Source organism: Dermacentor silvarum, chromosome 2 (genome assembly GCF_013339745.2).
Source record: "Dermacentor silvarum isolate Dsil-2018 chromosome 2, BIME_Dsil_1.4, whole genome shotgun sequence".
Classification (NCBI taxonomy): Eukaryota; Metazoa; Arthropoda; class Arachnida; order Ixodida; family Ixodidae; genus Dermacentor; species Dermacentor silvarum.
This window is the reverse complement of record NC_051155.1, coordinates 75,675,902-75,695,466: the sequence shown is the minus strand read 5'-3', so window position 1 is coordinate 75,695,466 and position 19,565 is coordinate 75,675,902. Positions and strand designations below refer to the sequence as shown.

Sequence of the window (19,565 nt, the reverse complement as noted above, 5' to 3'; positions counted from 1 at the left end):
CACCCCTAAAGGTACTCACCTTCTAAAAACTTTCAGCGATCATTCCTTTCTTTTACTTAACAACCCAGATTCTGGCACGCGCCCTGGTAACTCGGTTCAACGGGACACAACACCGGATCTAGCTTTTATACGAGGTCCCATGACGGCAACGTAGAACAACACCTACGACAGGCTCACAAATGACCACAGCCTTCTCATCACCAGGCTACATACCACAGCATTCAAACGCCGCAGCAATTCCACACGTATTACGAACTGGTCCCGGGTGAGAGAGGCGCGTCAGGTTGCACCCGCTGCCTCTATACTACAGGAATGGGTTGACGCGCTTCACGCTTGTGTTCACAATCACACCACATCGACTCACATCTGGCCCTTGTGCCAATAAACCACAATAATCATCATCGACTCAGACCAGCGCGTCGGATGCACCACCGGATCAGCACCTACTGCATCTCTGCGATGCTCGATGAGGCCTTCTGAAACGATAGCGCCGCAACAAAAGCACCCGCCGTCTACGTGCTCGAATTAATCGACCTAATGAAGAAATCGCCGATTATTCTGACACACTTTCGCAAGAGAGCTGGCTCCACACTTGTGACCGTCTAGCCACTACCATGCACTTCGGCTCTGCATGGCGTCTCCTTCGCTCCCTTCTTAATCCTGCGGCCACACGCACGAGCAGCCAGCCTTATGACACGGTGAATCTCTCTATCAAGATCTCTGGGTAACCTAAATTGCCCCATACGATAAACCAACGTACCCAGATTACACAAGACCCCCCCCTCCCCCCCCCCCCCCTCAGTCAATATCGATCTGTCGCATCTTTTCACTCTTCATAACGCCGAGCAGCTGTTTCAGGTGTCCAACATAACACCTGTCCGGGTCAGGAAAGAGTCTCCAATGGTAACCTTCGCAATCTCGCCGACTCGGATTACGAGTTGCTACTCTCTGTTATGAATAATGCCTGGAATACTGGGGGCCTTGCTTCTGCATGGAAGCATGCTGAATCATTTTCATACCCAAACCAGGCAAACTACCCGCACTTGCATCCCTTTGACCTATCTCCCTCACCTCCTGCATCGCTAAGCTCATGGAGCGCTTAGTACTTCACCGTCTTCAGCGTTTCTTAGAGAATACACCTTACACCTTCTACTCTCATTGGCTATCGCGAACACATCTCCACGCAAGATGCGTTTTTACAAAACCAACATGACATTCTCTGTGGCCCTAGCACCTCGCAACTGCGCGCTATACTAGCTCTGGACCTTTCAAAACCTTTGGACAACGTGACACACGATTCAATGTTGCAGTAACTTGCTCGCACGGGCGGTGGCTCTCGTATGTACAATTAGGCTCGATCATTGCTACGTGGTCGCTCCTACTCCCTACAATTCGCCGATGCCCCAACATCATCCGTATATTCGCACCCTCAGCGCGGTATACCGCAATGCTCAGTTCTTTCTCCTCTGCTCTTCAACCTCCATTCGCTGTACCACCTATGGAAATGACATAACCGTCTGGTCTTATCTAGGTTCACCGGGACACATACAATACTGCCTAATGGACGCCCTCGCCACCGCTTCGGCTGCCGCCTGAAGAATCGGGCTTCCTTGCTCACCCGCTAAATCTGCTCTCCTCCTTGTCCACCATCTGTCATTGCCACCCCCTCCCCTAGCACTACTATTGAATCGTCATCTCATTCCTCTAGTAAAATCCATAAAAATTATCGGCCTCCACATCCAAACCGATGGCGGAGCCTTTTCCGGGATCCGGCACATTCTCCAGCTAGGGGAACAAATTCTACGCCTAATGCGTCGCGCCACTAACCGGGTTAGGGGCCTAAGCGAATCTGAACTTCTTCGTCTTCGTGACGCACTCCTATCTCGCTATCGCTACCAGCTCCCTTAATTAACTCTTCGCCAACAGGACTTTAATCGCCTTGACGCATTTGAACGCAAAGCAACAAAAATTGCTTTGGGCCTCCCAATCAGTGCCAGCAAAGACCGCCTAGCTCGGCTGGGCGTCCACAACACTACAGAAGAGATTATATTGGCTCACCGTCGGAACCAGGAACTTCGCCGGAGCACCACCACTCAGGGACGCTAAAACCTGGCCTATGTCGGCTTCTCTGTATCGACATCCCCTCCACCAACTCTACGGCACTTTCGTCATCCTGCGCGGCACTTCACCGTATCGCGCCATTACCTCGCAACACGATTGCCTGTACACAGGCACAACGCCGCGTGGCTAGAATCCGCTATTTTCAGCATTTCATCCGCACTCATCCAAACCGTCATTTCTACTACACGGACGCTAGCGTCTCCTCACTGGGCTCTGCCATAGTGGTTCTTTCGGGCAGCCAGCCAGAGAAGTCCTCTCGGTTACAGATCCTGCACTTACTGAACTGCATGCAATAGTAGCTGCTTGGCGCTATCTTCCGCCCAACACCCTGCACCTGCCTATAATTTTCATAGACTCCTTGGACACCTGTCGCTCCTTATTACGCGGGGAACTTCCTGCCCCTCTGGCACACATTCTCCGAAGTAGTCTTAGTACACAAGTTGAAATAGCATGGGTACGTGGTCATGCGGGACTGTCGGGGAACGAAGGCGCTAACCGGCAGGCCTGTGACACTCTTCGCCAGGCTCGCGACTTCCCCATGGCCAAGCTCACCGAGTCCCGACCTCCTATTTCTCTCCAGCCCCATCGACTTGCCCGCCGCGCTTTTCCGCTTTTACAACTCTATCTCGCGCACACGGCTGTCCTCATCCGAGAAGCCCAGAAGGGCTCTCTCCTTTCTGCGACACGTATACATCTCCTTCGCGTATTCGTGGAAGAGGCACCTCCGCGATATCACAGATGCGGCGGTATTCCCAATTAAATAAATTAAATTATGGGGTTTTACGTACTAAAACCAGTTCTGATTATGAGGCACGCCGTAGTGGGGAACTCAATTTGGACGACCTGGGGTTCTTCAACGTGCACCTAAATCTAAGTACACGGGTGTTTTCGTATATCGCCCCCATCGAAATGCGGCCGCCCAACGGCTCTCACATACTGTGGTCCTGCCCTCCTCCCCACCCTACCCCCCTCCAACGTCCACCAACCTATCCCCTACCCCTTCAGCTGCTTGGTTGACTCTCGCAGCATCATTGCGGGCTCAGCGGCGCTTGGCAACCTTCATTCGCTGCAGCGATGAAAGGCGTGCCCAGTGGGACTCTGAACTGAGGGACCCTCTCTACAACGGCTACCCGTACTTTTTATTTAATAAAGTGTATCAATAAAGTGTATCAATAAAGTGTATCATCCTGTTGAGCGCTATGAAAGGCCGTCGGTACCGCTGGACTGCCTTTGCTGAGATGACCCGGTGGCAGAGGGGTGGTCGGTTCCGCCCGATTTGTCGGCCGGTTTCAGGGCGTTCTGCTTGGGCCGCTTGGGGCGACGGCGCATAAGTTGCAGCGGGCGGTGGCCGGCGGCGACATTGGCGGTGACATCGGCGGTCTCCTCGGTCACGTCCTGGACTGACGTGGCGACGGTGAGCACGCGCAGCCATGGCACGAGCGCAGTCTTGGTCTCGGAACTCTCTCGCGATAGCCAGTGAGCCAGGTGCTGAAGCCAAATTACGTTTGTCAGCGGCTTGAACCGGGAAGCCTGGCTACTGCGGTGTCACCACACAACGCGAGCAAAAGAGAAAAAGAAAGAACGAAAATGTGAACGAACATTTTTTTTCACCGTAAGTAATGACGATAGTTCGTACAAGACCAATAAAGAGGATGACATGCAGCCGGAAAGGCTTCGAAAACGATTGACAATGATTTAATGCTCTCGCAAAGCGGACATGTTGTAGAGCTTCACGACAATAAAGTAGACTTCTCCACTGAAGTTATCAGCGAGGCGACACACACACACACACAGACGGAGAGAGAGAGAGAGAGAGAACAGACCCGACAGAAAAACGAAGTAGACAAAATCAATAGGGCATTTAAGAACATGAACATCTTATAAGGAGAATGAGAGAAAGAAAAAAAAATCGCAAGGAAAACCTGACAAATACCCTGTGCCTGTTCTAAGAGAATACACCCGTTTATATTTCACTGGAAAAGGTGACAGACTCGGCCCCTCATAATGGGCTTAAATAAGTCTGCTTGACTCCCCATTTTCAACATACAAGTAGCTCAATTCTATCCCCACATGAAGAGATCAATACGCGCGTTCGGTTCGAACTGTTACTTTTACTTGAAGCGAAACAATTCTTCGATTAACTTTCACAATTGGGTGGCTTAAGAGGACGGTCTTGTGCAGCTCGTCCACTCGCAAAAGTGCGTGGTAACAAGAGGTTAACGTAGAGGGTTGCCGGAAACTTCCATTAATCCTCTTTGCTTAGTCTGTGCTCCATATGGCACTCGTACGAGTGAGTGAAACTGGTATATTCGATGCCAGGTATCTAAGCTAGTACAATGGCAATACAAGGTTCGTGGTATAACTTCTTTGCGCGTTATTACGCAACTGGGCTGCCTATCTTAAGCTGCTCTGGAAACATCTTTACCGTGAACCAGGCCCCAACATAGTCGCTCCAGACCCAATCTCTATTTTGCGGGAAATCAGCAGACACTTATTTTGACAGGACGGAGGCAAGACGACACTGCTGATACGCGTAGTCTTCCTTCCGTGCTGTCAAAATAAGTGCCTGTTGATTTCACGGAAAGTATGAGCCATTTAGCTCCGCTGCGAACCATCCTATGCCATCTCTATATCAACAGCGAAGCAGTCAAAAAGGTAACGACTTGCCTCAGCAAGGAAGCCATCTTGCCGAACACATGACTCTCTTCGCCCACGATGAACTGACGGTGGCGGCTCAGTTAAGTGTACTCCGGACTTTGCGTCTGTGTCAGCGAGACAAGTGAAAAGAAAAAGCGCGCGACGGGCGGCGATAAGGAATTGGCACTGCTCGGGCAAAAGTGCTGGCATGTTTCCCTGTGTAGAACAGAGGCTCTCATTACCAGGTAATCTGCTGTTTAGATGGGCCATTAGCAATTTCTTAAAGCTGAAAGGAGGATATTGCCAATAAGCAGCGGCGCGAACTCGCGCACCATCGACCGGCACCTTAAATAAAGTGTACACTTGTAGCTTGGTGTCACGGAGCGGCATATTTTCGAATGATTTGGACGCTCATTAACGACACGCCGAATTACGAGCGTCAAAAACGTGGGCTCCTGACTGTGCAGCGTATAAAGCATTCGACATCGACACGCCGAATTAGGGCGTCAAAAGCGTCGTGGCCACTCGGGGTGCCATCTGGATTCCAGACGCGACACGCCGATTAAGGACCCCGAAGTGTGCGCGTACGGCCACGTGGTAGTGCCGGGCTCAACCTTGGCCCTTGACATTGGGAGAGAGGATAATCTGCGGTTCTTCGTCCATAGTGAAAGGGCGCGGCCAAGATTGTTGGGAGCTAAGAGAGCTGAATTCGGAGAACGCTACATAGGGAACTACCTAGGGAACTAGGGAAAGCAGAGGCTATTTAAGCGCAGGTTTTGGGCCCTGCTGATTAGTCTAGAAGCTGATCCTGTAATCTGCGGAGTAGTAGTCAAGGAGCTAGCGCCGTCCAGTATTGCCTGGGCCGCCTAGCCGCGTCGGAACCCCAAGTAACTAGTTGACGTACGAGACGTCAAACCAGCGTCTGCAACGAAGTGCTCGGTAGTCCGCCTCAAGTTAGCTCAACCTGCTTGAGGGAAGTCGTCAGATCTAGACTCCCGGGAAACCCAGCCCAGCAATTCGCATCAACCTCGACAAGATCGGACCGCCAGCCTTCTTCGGGAAAGCTCTGTGCACCGACTTCACGGTCTATGGACTTGCTGCTGCTGCCCGGCCAAGCGTATGACACCATTTGTTTTCTTTTGAACTTTGATTGCTCTTGAACTTTGTTTTAGTGAAAACTGTTAAGTGTATTCTTGTGCATTTGATCCTCGCACTGTTTCATTTTTATATCTACTGTTAATCGCTCGTATTTATTTGTCCTTATCATTGTGTATATTAAGCTCAGGTGTGTTAGTCTGTCTTGTGTCTTTGTTTATTATTGTATTTTATTAACTTGTGTGTATTTATCAGCCTATAAATATCTTGTTTTTTTTTGTTTACTCCCGACTCTGACTCTTTTCACTGTGCTCGCTTGCGTACGGAACGACCAACCAGCTTGTCTACCCCGTCGATCGACTTCGCGCCGACGACAAATCGGGGACAGCTGTGACACTTGCGTTATATTTCGACAACCACTCTTTTCGTATGCGAACTTTGTCGTAAAGACTTGATGCTTTCGTACCTGGCACCCAGGAAGAATGTCGATGTCCGGTTCTGGGCGTTATCCCTGAGGCCGCAAATCTCGCTGTTGAAGACAGAAGAAAGGAATCATTTACGAAATATAGGTCAGCCAGGCATCAGGATGCGATTAAAATTTGCTTATATATATCTGTTTTGGGACGGTATGCGACCAGCTTTTCCGAATATGGTTATATTTCGTAATGTCTTGTGCCACGTTGGTTGTGTACCCAGGTAAAATAAGGGGAATGCGGGAGATGGCGATTCAAGACGATGAGTAACACGAGAACAAGGTGAGAGCAGGAGCCAACGATTCGACAAGTGGACTTTTCTTCAAGGCGACATATGGTCTCCTCGGCACAGTATATATAGGTAGGGTTCTTCTAAAGGGGAGAGAAGGTAAGGCGGGTGAGTGAGGTAACGAGCGAGAGTGTGTTAGCGGCGAGGCTGTCGAATTGAAAAGAAATATAATGCACTACTGATAGTCGGTGGAGGAGTTTGAGGCAGCACCGTGTGTTAGGAGGTTGACGTGTCCCATGACAGGTTCCTCTTTTCATTCAAAGGTTCTGACAAGGGGGGGGGGGGGGGGGGATCTGCTCCGATGGAGGTCAGTGAACTAACGTGTATGACAGGGAGAATAAAAGTAGCAGAGGAAAAATGGTGTTCAGATGCACAAACAAAAAAATGGTAAAGCGGAGGGGGGGGGGGGGGCGTAGATATATACATATAAGGACGAAAGGAGTGAGTGAAAGCAAAAGGAGGTTGGAATATTATTGACAATCGAATAACAAGAAAAAAGACCAACTAAGCAACTCAATGAACAATAACAAAGTGTAGTTGCCTATGCTTTTCAATTTAGCTTAGCGAATAGATTCTAAAGATGCCTTTGAAATGTTCATGCCTATTGGTTGCAATGTATTGAACTTATGAATGAGGTACGATTCTCTATATTTTCTGTCTCGCACAGGACGAAAATTTCACTGTAGTATGTAGAGTTTAAGCGCATCAAAGTTATGACCTGATTGGTTGAAATGCTCGGCAACGGCTTTGGGAAGCTTTTTAGCTGTGTTCGCGCGATGTCCGTTTAGCCTGATGTTCATTGATGGTCCCGTTTCACCGATATATTGCTTCTTACAGAAAGCCCCTTTAGAAGAACCCTACATATATTTACTGTGCCGAGGAGAGCATATGTCGCCTTGAAGAAGACAAGTCCACTTGTCGAAACGTTGGCTCCTGCTCTCACCTTGTTCTCGTGTTACTCATCGTTAGTTGTGTATAACACACACAAACACATACACACGCACAGCTTCCTTTTTAAGACGCCTTGATTACGTCTGTTCTGATAGCCATTCATGATAGGCAGTACCCATCATTTACTGTGCGCTGCTATTCCGGATCACCCGATTGGTCATCATTGTAGCTGCAGCAGACACTACTTAGTAAATTTCACTGCTGCTGACATGACTTTTGGGTCTCGCAAAACATTTTTGTATGCTACATGTAGGCAGTCATCGATGTATCGGGCTGCTGCGTGTTAATTTATATTCTTAAATATTCTGGGGCTTTAGGCGCCAGAATCACGATCTGATTAGGAGGCACACATAGTAGGGGGCCTCCGATTAATTTTGACCACTCGTGGTTCTCTAACGTGCACCCAATATACGGTACACGAGTGTTTTAAGATTGTGCCCCCAATGGACTGCCGCCGCAGCAGCTGGGAGTGAACCCGAGACCTCGAGCTCCGCAGCGCAGTGTCATAGCCACCGGACTACCGTGGCGGCTTAGTTCTCTTCAAAATGTCATATCCGACAGTTCCTGCAAAGTTTCGGGCAAGAGCCGTTGATGACGTCGTAAGGTTGTCTGGACACGTATACGTCGCACAACGTATGTTCTTGTACCGGAATCACAAGACAGATTTCTTCCCGGCCATTGCAGGCTTTTGTTTCATATTTGCCATGTGGCCAGTCCTTGCCATAATTTGCGCAGTGGACACGTCACATTGCTAGGACATTCCTGCTACACTGTAGGGCCGCCGTTACGCAGCAAATATGGATGGATTTCTAGAGAAGGTTACATGGTTGCCCATCTGTGAGGGTGGGACGAGAATGGCTTCAGCGTTGAACACTGAGCGGTGCTAACATTGCGCTCAAGTGCTGGACAGAAAACAGTCCGACATTTATTGAGCTCATTCTGAACGGTGGCCTTTCGTATGTTAAACACAAGGGGCGCTTTTATTAACATCTTAGCGTACAAGATGACACTACTGATTACGGATCAACAGAAGCTTCCTTACAGGGTAATTTATTTTTTTTTTGTTGGCATGGAGCGTATCGGCTCAATTGGGCCTGTTTAGGTAGGCTACTTAGTAGACGGACGTTACTTGCACGACGAATCGCAATGTCCAGGTAACTAGTTCTTGTTTTTGTTTTTTTAAGGTAAAATATTCAAAATTGAAGCTGAGCAGTAATGTAGTCCACGTCTGCTTGGCAGAAATCACAAAGTTAGCCCAACATTCCCAGATATCCGTCCTTAAAATGTGCTACTGCATACTTTGGCGGTGGCTCATATTATAGTTTCCCAAAGCCGCCCCCCCCCCCCCCGCCCCCATCACCCGCTACAAAAAAAGTGCCAATAAAAATACACAACGTGTTTTTGAAGTCTTCAAAACGTAACAAATTATGTCATGTATTTCTTCGCACAAGCACCAACACCCGCTTTGTGGCCTCTTATCTCTTCAGGGGGTTGTTGCCTCTAATCCTTGCTAATTAATCTGACATCGTGTCTCCCCTTAGTGGGTGAGCACAATTGTTCGAGTAAAAAGGCAGGCAAGCAAAACGAAGATGGTTGTCTTTAACGAGAATGCTGCTGTTGCAGTAAATGAGTTCAGAGCCGAAGGAATTGCTGCAACCTACTGGCTTTTTTTTTGTTTCACATTTACTGCCAGCTTAACGGGCACCATTTTCCACCATTTATTTTTTAGTTCGCAAGGAGCGTTTCGGCGCAATTCGGCCTATTCAGGTAGGTTACTTAATAGGCGGATGTTACTTGCACGACGAATCGCAGTGTCCAGGTAACTAGTTTTTTTTAAAAGGTTCAATAATCAACCTTAAAATTATTCGCTTCAGGACACATACCGCAAATGCGAAGTTGAAGATGAGGTGTTATGAAGTCCACGTCTGCTTGGCAGAAATCGCAAAGTTAGCCCAACATTCCCAGATATCCGTCCTTAAAATGCACTACAGAATACTTTGCCGTTGTAGCCAATTACAGTTTCCCAAAGCCGCCCCCTTACATAAAAAGAAAAGTGCCAATAACAATACACAACGTATTTTTGAAGTAAATGAGTTCAGAGCCTAAGGAATTGCTGAAGCCTACTGCCTTTTTTTGTTTCACATTTACTGCCAGCTTAACGGGCACCATTTTCCAGCCCACCTCTCTCTGACCGCCTGTAATCGCGGCTCCTGGATACTCGACAGTGTGCGAAAACAAAAAGAAAAACAAACAAACCAAGAACATGGCGTGCTTTTCAAGTCACAGTGGACTCGCTCAGAGTGCAACTCTTGGCGAAGTGGCCAATTCTGGCCTGCATTCCGGTGTCGTAGGTAAGCACGCTCTTTCTACATAGAATAATGCTTGGCAACTTAACTCCTTAACAAAGTATATATATATATATATATACGCAGATTCAACGCAAATCCTAAAATACATGTGAAGCTTTCGTTAAGAGGTTATTTCAGCGCAATAAATTTCCCCATTTAATTTGTGCGTTTTTGCCCTACAGGAATCTAGCGCGCGCAGATATGGCCTCTCGCACCCGTGCTATGGAATCTGACACACAGGGCGTTCATCGCACAGAGCATTAGTTGGCGTTGGCAACGATAGAAATATGCGTGCTATTAGTTTCATTGAGAATGCATTTCGTGTTCGAGTGGTGTTCAGGAATCAACCCGATCTGCCAGAGTGAATCACCCTGCTTGATGGTTTGGTAGAGCTCAAAAAGCTTTAACACCCGTGAGCCACAAGAAAGGCTGATGTACTGTAACATTGTGCGATTGCCTGTTCAGTAAAAAGCAATAACGAGAAGAAGAAAAAGACGTTATCGTGGTCTAAATAGAGAACCAGGCTGTTGAGGTGGGGGACCGAGGTTCAATCACACCATCGGGCACTTAATTAAATATTTTGTTAATCTTAGCTAATCAGCAAGAGAGCAGCACCCAGCAGCTACGGTCATGAGAGTCCGGTAGAGTTCGCCAAGAAAGCGTTGCTTTAAAATTTAAGAAGTTAACTTGAAAGTCTGTCTTTAAATGCACTTCAACAGTGTAACGAAGCAACGTTTGCGGGTCATCAGAAATCTGGAATATTCGTGTAGAATACCGTCTTGATCATAGTGAACAACACGGTATTCAACACATTCGATAGGTAGATAGTGAAAGATCCGCATTGAGTAAAAAAAGGAGAAGTGTTATAAATTGTTCGGTCTTAGATTAGTCTAGTGGGAAGATTTAAAGATTTTGTAGTGTCGCTAAATATAAATACTACGCGCATCGGGACTGTCCGCCAATTTGATTCCAACTCCATTTAGGAATCTCGGGCTCCTACCATTCCATTCTTATTCCGTTTGCCAGACTAGTGCCACCGTTCCTTTCCGGGTGTTCGAAAAATGTGGAATGACTCCTTAACCATTCCAAGGGACACCCATAAGTAGTACGCCAATGCATTGATTCAGCAGATTCGGAGGACAATATCTTGGAAGTGATGACAGTTGTAAGATTTATGCAAGTAGCCGTGACTTCACTACTGCTCGGATTCAATTTCACTAATGGAATGTGTGCCCTATTGTGAAAAATTGTAAACGTTAGTGAATACCTTTAATTAGCTACCTGAACATAGCGTTTTATCATGCAGGTAATTTCAGACTCTACCATAAATCTACCAGAAAAGGCGGAAGACCTAATTAGTCATAGACGAATAAAAAATAATACTGTATGAATATTAATAATAAAAAATTCCAATACAAAATAATAATAATAATAATAAAAACATGTGGCATATAGGGACGGAGATTGTTTATCTGGCGATGGCGACAAGCGCGTCAAGATAGACGCGCCTTTGCTGAAACGGAATACGTCATGCTATGTCACACCAACGGCTGATGTGTGCACAATAGAACAGCTTTTGATCAACTGTCGCATTAAAAAGCAAGCTCGACATTGTGGGGCTGCGGTCCCTTGCTCGCTTGCTCAGCAGGCGTTCACACGCTGTAACCAAGCTTCCCGGGCTCAATTAGTCACCACGCCTCTCTTGTTTCCGATGTTTTATTATAGCTTCCGAATGACACGGGGTGTGAGATCAGGCGTTTTGCGAAACCAACAGACACCGAAGTCAAGAGAGGCTGTGGGGAAGTGAAGTTTAATTGAAATGTTGAGTGAATTAAGTATTAGAGTTAAATCTGCGATAAGCTTCATGTTCTTAAAGGGGAAGGGAAAGAAAAGGCAACTTTTCGCCGGTGAGTGCCGAACCGACAACCTCCGCATGCTCTTCCATTTGAACCAGGACGTGAATTACCTGCTCCTGATGAATAGCTGATGACTGCGGTTGAAAGGGCGTTACACATGCACCGCCCCAGTCGTTAATGGTGCCGGCTATGTCTGCTCGCATGACAAGATTTAATGCACATGTCAGTCGTGAGCAATATGAGAGGAAACACCTAATTCGTTTTTAACCGACGATTATCCGTGACGTGCGATTTGGAATGTGACATGTGAATATCGAGCAAGTAGCTCGCAACGTTGAACGTTTATTGTCATTGAACAATTTTATGGGAGACGTGTGTGGTTAGCCATTACGGCCTCCTGAAAGCGATTTTGTTGCTCCCCTTCATAGAGGACGTGCATACGTTGCTTAAAAGAGTGGAAAAAGGTTTTCCGCTGACCGTTGCTTTGATCCGCTTACCGTTGCTTTGATGTTTTTCAAATTTCGCCGAAACATCGAATTTTATGGTGCGGATTGTTCTTTAACAGTTACTTGCCGGGTTTTTAAAAACAATACTCAAAGTTGTCTTTGTTTATGGGGAAGCTAGCTGCTACCAAGGCTACGCTATAGCATAAACTTATGCCGTCGCCCTTCGGAGCTGTCGAAAGCAGCCGTTCGGGGATGTTTGTCGCGGTTACCCGCTCCTCAAACACGCCACAACACTCCCAGAAAAGCTGCTTTCCACACGTGCCGACAGGGGATGACACAAGTTTATGCTAGGGCAGTCTTGGCAGCAGCTAGCTTCCCCATAGACGAAGGCAACTTGGAATTTTTTTTCTTGAAAACCCAGAAAGTAACTGTGCAAGTGTTACATTGCATGCTCCAGACCATAAAATGCTATCTTTCCGCGAAATTCGAGCAAAAGAAGAGCAGTGACGAGCGCAAATTAAAAAAAATGATTTTAAGCGAAATATGCGTGCCCCTGTATTGCTCGAGGGGGCGCATCACTGATCGCAAGAAAGAGACGGAAGGACTGCCGGTCGCCGTAGCTAAACTGTTTTAACACTGAACGCGTCATGCGAAGGTAGTTGATTCCGCTGCCAAGTTGTGTGCGCGTTTCTTTCACTTTTCTTCCAGAGGCGAGGCGCGGACAGACGGAAATCCGTGACCGACGTTCCTATTGTCTTGCTTATTTAGGGACGTTGTTGGTGACGAAAAAGTTGGTCCATCGTGTAGATGCACTTTCAAAGACATAGATCTCCGCGAGATTAGGTGGTGGACTGCAATGCGCATGCGCGGCTCGCGTACCGTGCCAGGGTGAGCCGGGTGGTGTGCCAGCGAACGTCCTGCTGGCGCAGACGGAGCACACGCACCAGCCTCTCCACGGCTGAGAAACTACCAAGGCAGAACAGCTCGCGGTCACTGTCATTACAGCTGACGGCTGCCACCTTGGAGCTGCAACACAGGCCACAGACACACAGGCTACGCTCTCACCGATCTCGCAATACGCAGTTTGCCTCTCCGTATTACGTGCAGCGCCGTGTAGGTGCTAATCAGTGCCAACATTGTTGGTGCCGGTGGTATGAAATGGCAGTGGAAGGCTATTATGTGATGGTATATAGCCGCACGAAGCGGCGAAAAAGTTCGGTAATGTCTAGCAGACATCTAAAGGCCTCGGGAGCTTACTTATTTGGAATGATCTGCTGGAATTCGATCGGCTTGGGTTCCGTGCACAATGACAGGAGCGGAGTCCATGGAGTTGCGTCAGTCATCGTGTAGATGCGGTCTTCCTGCATGCACATAAGCAACAATGTTAGCAGTGTATTCGTCACAGCAGCGTAGTTCGCGGTACGAGATACGCCGCGAAATTGTCAGCGTGGAAATGCGTCCAGATATTGAACTGCACTTTGTGCACGGAGCGTGAAGCGCCAGAAACGCCACGTATACTCTTTGTACGTGGTTCTTTCAGAGTGTGAGCCGACAAGTATGTGGGACGTGCCCCGAACTGCAAATTTTTAAAACGTTAAAACATTCAACACGGAGCTTCACCGCCATGTTAACAGCTTTAACACATACGCACGAGGTTTATTATCATTACTATATTTATTTATTTTGCTAACTGGCAACATCTAGAGAGTGTAGGAGAAAAAAAAACAAAGAAGAATACAAAACATTTTTGCGGTTTAGTATTAAGAAGCCACACTTACAAAACAACCGAATGCCAGTGTTTGAAGTAGCAACGGTCAGCACCGAACTGTTCATTACTCTCCAAACAGCGCAGGTTAGCACATCGCATACCTTCGAAAGCGAACGACGTTTGCTGGACAACGCAGCAAATTTTTTTTCGTCTCTCGGATCGATATTATGCAGCGTAGTACCTCTGGCTTGGTGATGACGATGCTCCCGAAGCTGAGCTGCTGCAGCCAGCCGCGTCGTGCCGACAGCGGGGGCGGAACCGACCCTCGCCGAACCTCCACCAAGGGCTCAGCAGAAGAGCGCTCCGTCAAAAGCGAAGAGACTACGACGGCACCTCTGGTGCGCCAGCGCCGAATGGTCTTGGTGACCGACCGGTGGATGATTGCTGCGACGCCGAGGCACCAATAAAACACTCGCACTACAAGCCATTATCAAGAAAGAGCGCGAGACATGTTTTGATCAGAACACTGATCAGAAGAGCGCTGTTGCGAGTTTTTTGTCGTCCCGAAATTAAAGACGGAGGATGGGAAAGCTAGATGTCTCTTAAGTAGCACTTGTAGCCTGTATAAATAAATCAGGCCAGGTGGCTTTTTGTCACCGCCTGGTTTCAAAGGAGATGGAAGTAAATCATCATTATCCTCATCGGGAATGTTTTGTCTGTTTAAAAAGATAGGTAAGACAGACGAAATACGAAAAATAGCTTGGTGCCGCAATCCATCACCCCGTTTCAAAGCGGACGCTCATGGCGTCCATCCATCCACCTGCTATGCACCCCTTTACCAGGCCACCAGACCCCCCCCACCTCCCTATAGCCTGCCGTCACTGCGGGGGCTTCTCATTTACCTACACCTTATGAGAATGCCCCGTAGTAAAAAGACCGCTACCAGTATGCAGCACTGTATCCCACCTCTCTCAACGATTGGCTCAATTCCCCCGAAGCAACATCTCTTTTCTTCAGGATCACGTGGCTTATATAGGCAATGACAATTTGAAAACAAAAGCTCCGGACTATAGGCTGAATAAACAATTCTCTCTAAAGCAGCGCTCTTCGCTACTTATAGGAGCAGAACTTTCTTCATATGGAGCTTCCTACATGTCTATATTCTGTGGGTAGGTGCCATTGACGTTCTCGCAGTCACTAAGACTTGTAAATATTGACCCTTTTCGCGGCGCTCCCGTGGGCGCGGCCATGTTTGATCACGTGGTGACGCATCCATTGCTTGCCTCAGCTGCCTCCGTTGCCTCCACGTTTACAATGGAAGCGCGTGACGCCGGTGCGGCGCATTAAACCTCCGTTTCGACGCATAATGTAGACGGTGACTTTGTGCACGACACGAAACTTTGACCACATCTTTAGAGGACATGTAACTGCTTTAGGAGCTCATTACGCCTTGTCCAAACGGCGCGAGCAGCGTATACGGTGCTTGTACTAAAAGCGGGGCTAGAAATGCATTCCAATTGAGCTGTCCAAATTTTCCGCTTATGAATTAAATCGAGATCGGGGTGCTATTCGCGTTCTTTATTTGGCAAACATTTTGAAGCAGTGGCATGTCATGTTTCTGACTCAGTAAAGTTCCACGGTGCGGCCATTATCTTATTGTTTATTTTCAGCATAATCGCTCGCGGGTGTGCTCTGCTGCGATATATTTGTTCTTGCTGCGCATAAAACTTAGGAATGTAAATGTTCTCTACTTTACGGTAGCTTGTAGCAAAGACGTTTTATCGTTCGTCCCTCGCTTACTCTGTGGACTGTCACAAAACGTTCAGCTTCGAACATTCCTGTCTTGTCGGTGTGGTCACCGTAAATCATGCTTCGGCACATTGGTTCAAGTGTGCGCTCATTCACTTATGATTGATGGGTTAGCGATAGGGTGGACGTACGTTTACGTGCGAGTAGGCGTGGATGAGTGTAGATAACGTGCGAGAAGCTTACTATGCCAGTAATTGCACTACTTCCTTTTGTAACGAGCGGTACTCCCTCTTAAGTAGAGATGGGTCGCTCAGGAGCGAGCCGGATCTTGTGAGCGGCTCTTTTTAAAGAGCGAGTGAGCGGTCGTTCAGTAAAAATGAGCGGCGGTTCTTTCGGAGAAAGGGAGCCGGTTCTCTCGCGTTAAGAGAGCCGTGCCGATGCGTTCCGCCAGAGCCGGGTCTTCTGCTGGGTGCGACTTCCGCGCCATCTCTTAGCGGTACGAGAAAGCAACTGCCCTCCCGCCCTTCCTCGCAAGAGTCGCCTTCACCCCCTTGCCTTCGGCTGAAGAACGAAAGAACCACCGCTCACTTACTGAACCACGGCTCCCTCGCTCTTCAAAAGAGCGGATAAAAAGATCCGGCTCGCTCCTGAGCGCTCAGGAGCCAGCCGCTCTTTTCGCCACGGCTCCCTCGCTCTTCAAAAGACCCGGCTCGCTCCTGATCGCTTAGGAGCGGGCTGCTCTGTTGAAGACCGAGAGAGCCGTGGTTCAGTAAATGAGCGGCGGTTCTTTCGGATTGAGGAAGCCGGTTCTCTCTCCTTGAATGAGCCGTGCCGAACCGTTCAGAGCTGGGTCTTCTGCTGGGTTTCGATGTTTTTCGATTTCTGACCGACAAATGGTGGCCAGTGAGGGCCGACTCGCGCTACTTGTACTCGCTCGCAGTGTGTGGTGTGCGCAGCATTCCCCTTGGTTTTTTGTGCGTCTTATGGTGTGGCACCCGATGCCACCGAGAGGAGAAGTAAAGAAGTCTTAATTGGCAAAGGATGGTACCGTTCGTTGCCTGCTGCTGTTCGAACGATGTCGCACGACTCTCACCGATCGCACATCGTGCGCTGGTCCAATAACACTTCGAAGATGGTCTTCCGTGTCTTTAAAGGGCCCCTAAACCACCTCAGATATTTTTTGAACATTTCAAGTAAACGAGCATCGAGTTCAGAATGCCGTCAAGATCAACGATGTCAAATGCTGCAGCGCTACGCGCTGCGGGAGCGCCACTAAAATATAAAAAAACAATGGCGTTCTCCTCCCCTCGCCTTTCCGGTATCCCCAGCGGTCGTCACGATGTCAGCAGGGGGAATCTGGTGATGTCAACTGCGGAAACGATGTCCATTGGTTGAACAAGAACCTACGACTTCCGGTTAGTCTGCTATCAGGTACGCGCGCTTTCTGCTCTTCCTCGTCGTGTTGCTCGTTTGTGAGCCCTTGCGAATCGGTAATTACAGCCCGCAACGCAAGTGCCAAATCGCTCGTGTTCCAACACAGTCGTGCTTAGCGGTCTGATTAGCTGCGCGAACAGAGTGCGACAGTGTAGGCCTTTCGAGACGTGCGCGCAACACAGGGTCTATAGCGGTACGCTTCGCATAACACGGGCCGGAACCGCCAGCACCTCATCGAAAAGCTTTCTAGGAGGTGTTGGCACCGCAGCAACAGCGGGTAGCCGGGAAGCGCTGAGTCCACGTTACGGGCACTAACTCATCGCACGCCGTTTGCCATTCGCGGGCCGCCGTTCGACAGCGGTTCTTGCTCGCGAACGGCGAGATTTACTTGCCGTATACGTAGAGAGGATGAGACGGGGACTCATTTGTGCGGCAGATTCACCGCCGCTGATCGCTCGACGGCGCCGGTATAGTCGCTAGGCCTTTTCTGGTTCCCTTCAAAGCTAAAACGGACGGCACTTTGAAATTAAATACCGACGCTCACAAGCAGCAATATTTTCTGATCGTTGCTATCGCTATTCCCAATACTTGTACACAAAAAAGAAAAATACGCTGATATTAGCGGCGCCGTCGGCTGCGATGCGAGCACAGCCGAGCCCGTCGTCTCTCGGCTGCAGCTGGTGTTTCCGTTGCCGGTGGCGGAGGCGCGCAGGTTCGCGGTCGTTGATTGGGCCATTGATGGTGCAGCGGGCGGGGCGCCGGCCCAACTGCCGTCTACTTTGGACACCTCTCGCGTGGAAGACGTTCTACGGCACTGGTGGACGGTTCGCCGTCGGTATATGTGCCACTAGCGTGGACGTGACCGGAAGTATGCAGTGTTTTGAAGCGCGTTGGCGATGGCGTATGTCACGTGACCTTTCGAGAAGCACTCGGCGAGGAGGGGAGACCAGCCGATGAGGAGAGCAGTGAAGGAAAGAGTGAAACAAGCAAGGGCCGTTTTTCGATCATCAAACGCGTGTAACTCCGCTATTACGGCACCATTTAGAAAAATTCTCGCTGCTACGTATTCGTTGTAGACTCGTGCACAACTGCAACACCACGACTAAATTTTGACTTCTGGGTGGTTTAGGGGCCCTTTAACGACAAGAGGTGGACGTACAGTTTACGTCCTGGTCTGCATTTGTGCTAATTAGGGTAGTCATGAAAATATCGCCCATGACGTCGACTTCAGTGCATTTTCTGAGCGTGTATCATTAGCACGTCAATAAAACGAGGCCAATGATCTGTTGTGTTGCAATAGAACTTCATTTCTTTTTTTTTTGTCCAGGTGTATGATGGCATGATCGCCAGTATCGCGCGTGCACTCAAGAGAGAGAAAAAAAAAACGAAAGGTACGTGCGGCAGTTTTGTGGATCTTTCGTATGATTTTTGTATTGTACTTCAAGCAATGATTTCTACACTCATTTTGCATAGCGTTACAGCTTACTCTTATTATAGTGAACGTACGTATGTGAATAAATGAATAAAGTTGAAACATAATGTACAATCATTTTGTGTTCTTAGTTTGACAAAAGTTGATTTTAAAGTACCACAAAAACGGACAAGTTTCCGTAATGACGATGAAGTTACACATTTATTTTCTGAAAAAAGTACGTCGCATTCTTCCTGTCACAGTATCATAAGTATTTTATCCCCAATATCACAAAAGAAAGCTTGATTACAACTAAAAATTCGCGCTTTTAATATATGTAAAAATATTCTCTAAACATAGCGAAAATACCAATAACACGGTTATTAAATTATGCATATATCGTTCTTTTTTCAAAGCCGCCTAACCATAGAATATGCATAACACAGGTTACACGTTTAAGTGAACCGGTGAGCCCTTCAAATGAACCGGTTCATTTCAGTGAATGAGCCGTTCCGAGCCGCTCACTGAAGTGAGCCGTTTTGCCCATCTCTACTCTTAAGTGCCGATGTTCCACAAAGTGCTTTCTTTGGAGGTTAGCTATACAGCGCTGACTGATGAATTATCTTTTTTGATCCTCGAGGAAAGCCGTGCATCGCGAAGGGCCGGCAACGCAGGCAGTCCATATATGCAGCAGGGACGTGAAAGGTTGATTCCATTCCTTAATATGTGAATCACTATTTTTACAGGGAACTACAGCACACGTCTTCCCTTTATCGTTACACATTTTGTAGCATGAATTGGGCACAATGCATTAGCGAACACCCATTTTGCACTTCCGACAGCTGATCGCACAGTAGCAGGGCAGAAGGAGTAATGGTTTTGTATTCGTGCGCATTTGCTGAGGCAACATATGTCGCGCCGCCGAAAGCGCCACCTCGTTCCTCTAGAGCAAACTGCTCCGCGAAAAGGGTCAATAGGCTACCGGCGTTTGCTACGTAGAGAAACAATGTTGCTAATTACTAGTAAGTGAGGCGTGGGCGGTTATTC

The 19,565-nt window shown here is 48.2% G+C and overlaps 2 protein-coding genes across 2 annotated transcripts in view; both read right to left on the bottom strand.

Moving 5' to 3' along the window:
- The window catches only part of LOC119440990 (uncharacterized), a 360,528-nt gene that overhangs the window by 283,931 nt on the left and 57,032 nt on the right, over positions 1 to 19,565 (bottom strand). The window contains exons 2-3 of the mRNA XM_049662789.1: positions 14,166 to 14,368; positions 13,474 to 13,577 (exon numbers count right to left, since the gene is read on the bottom strand). Coding sequence (XP_049518746.1) covers positions 13,474 to 13,577; positions 14,166 to 14,368 — 307 coding nt within the window. The remainder of the gene's footprint in view (positions 1 to 13,473; positions 13,578 to 14,165; positions 14,369 to 19,565) is intronic.
- On the bottom strand, positions 3,301 to 4,836 carry LOC125943065 (uncharacterized). The gene is made up of 2 exons (XM_049661414.1): positions 4,789 to 4,836; positions 3,301 to 3,658 (listed from the first exon to the last, which is right to left on the bottom strand). The coding sequence occupies exons 1-2, from the start codon at positions 4,803 to 4,805 to the stop codon at positions 3,319 to 3,321; spliced, it is 357 nt and encodes a 118-aa protein (XP_049517371.1). The 5' UTR covers positions 4,806 to 4,836; the 3' UTR covers positions 3,301 to 3,318.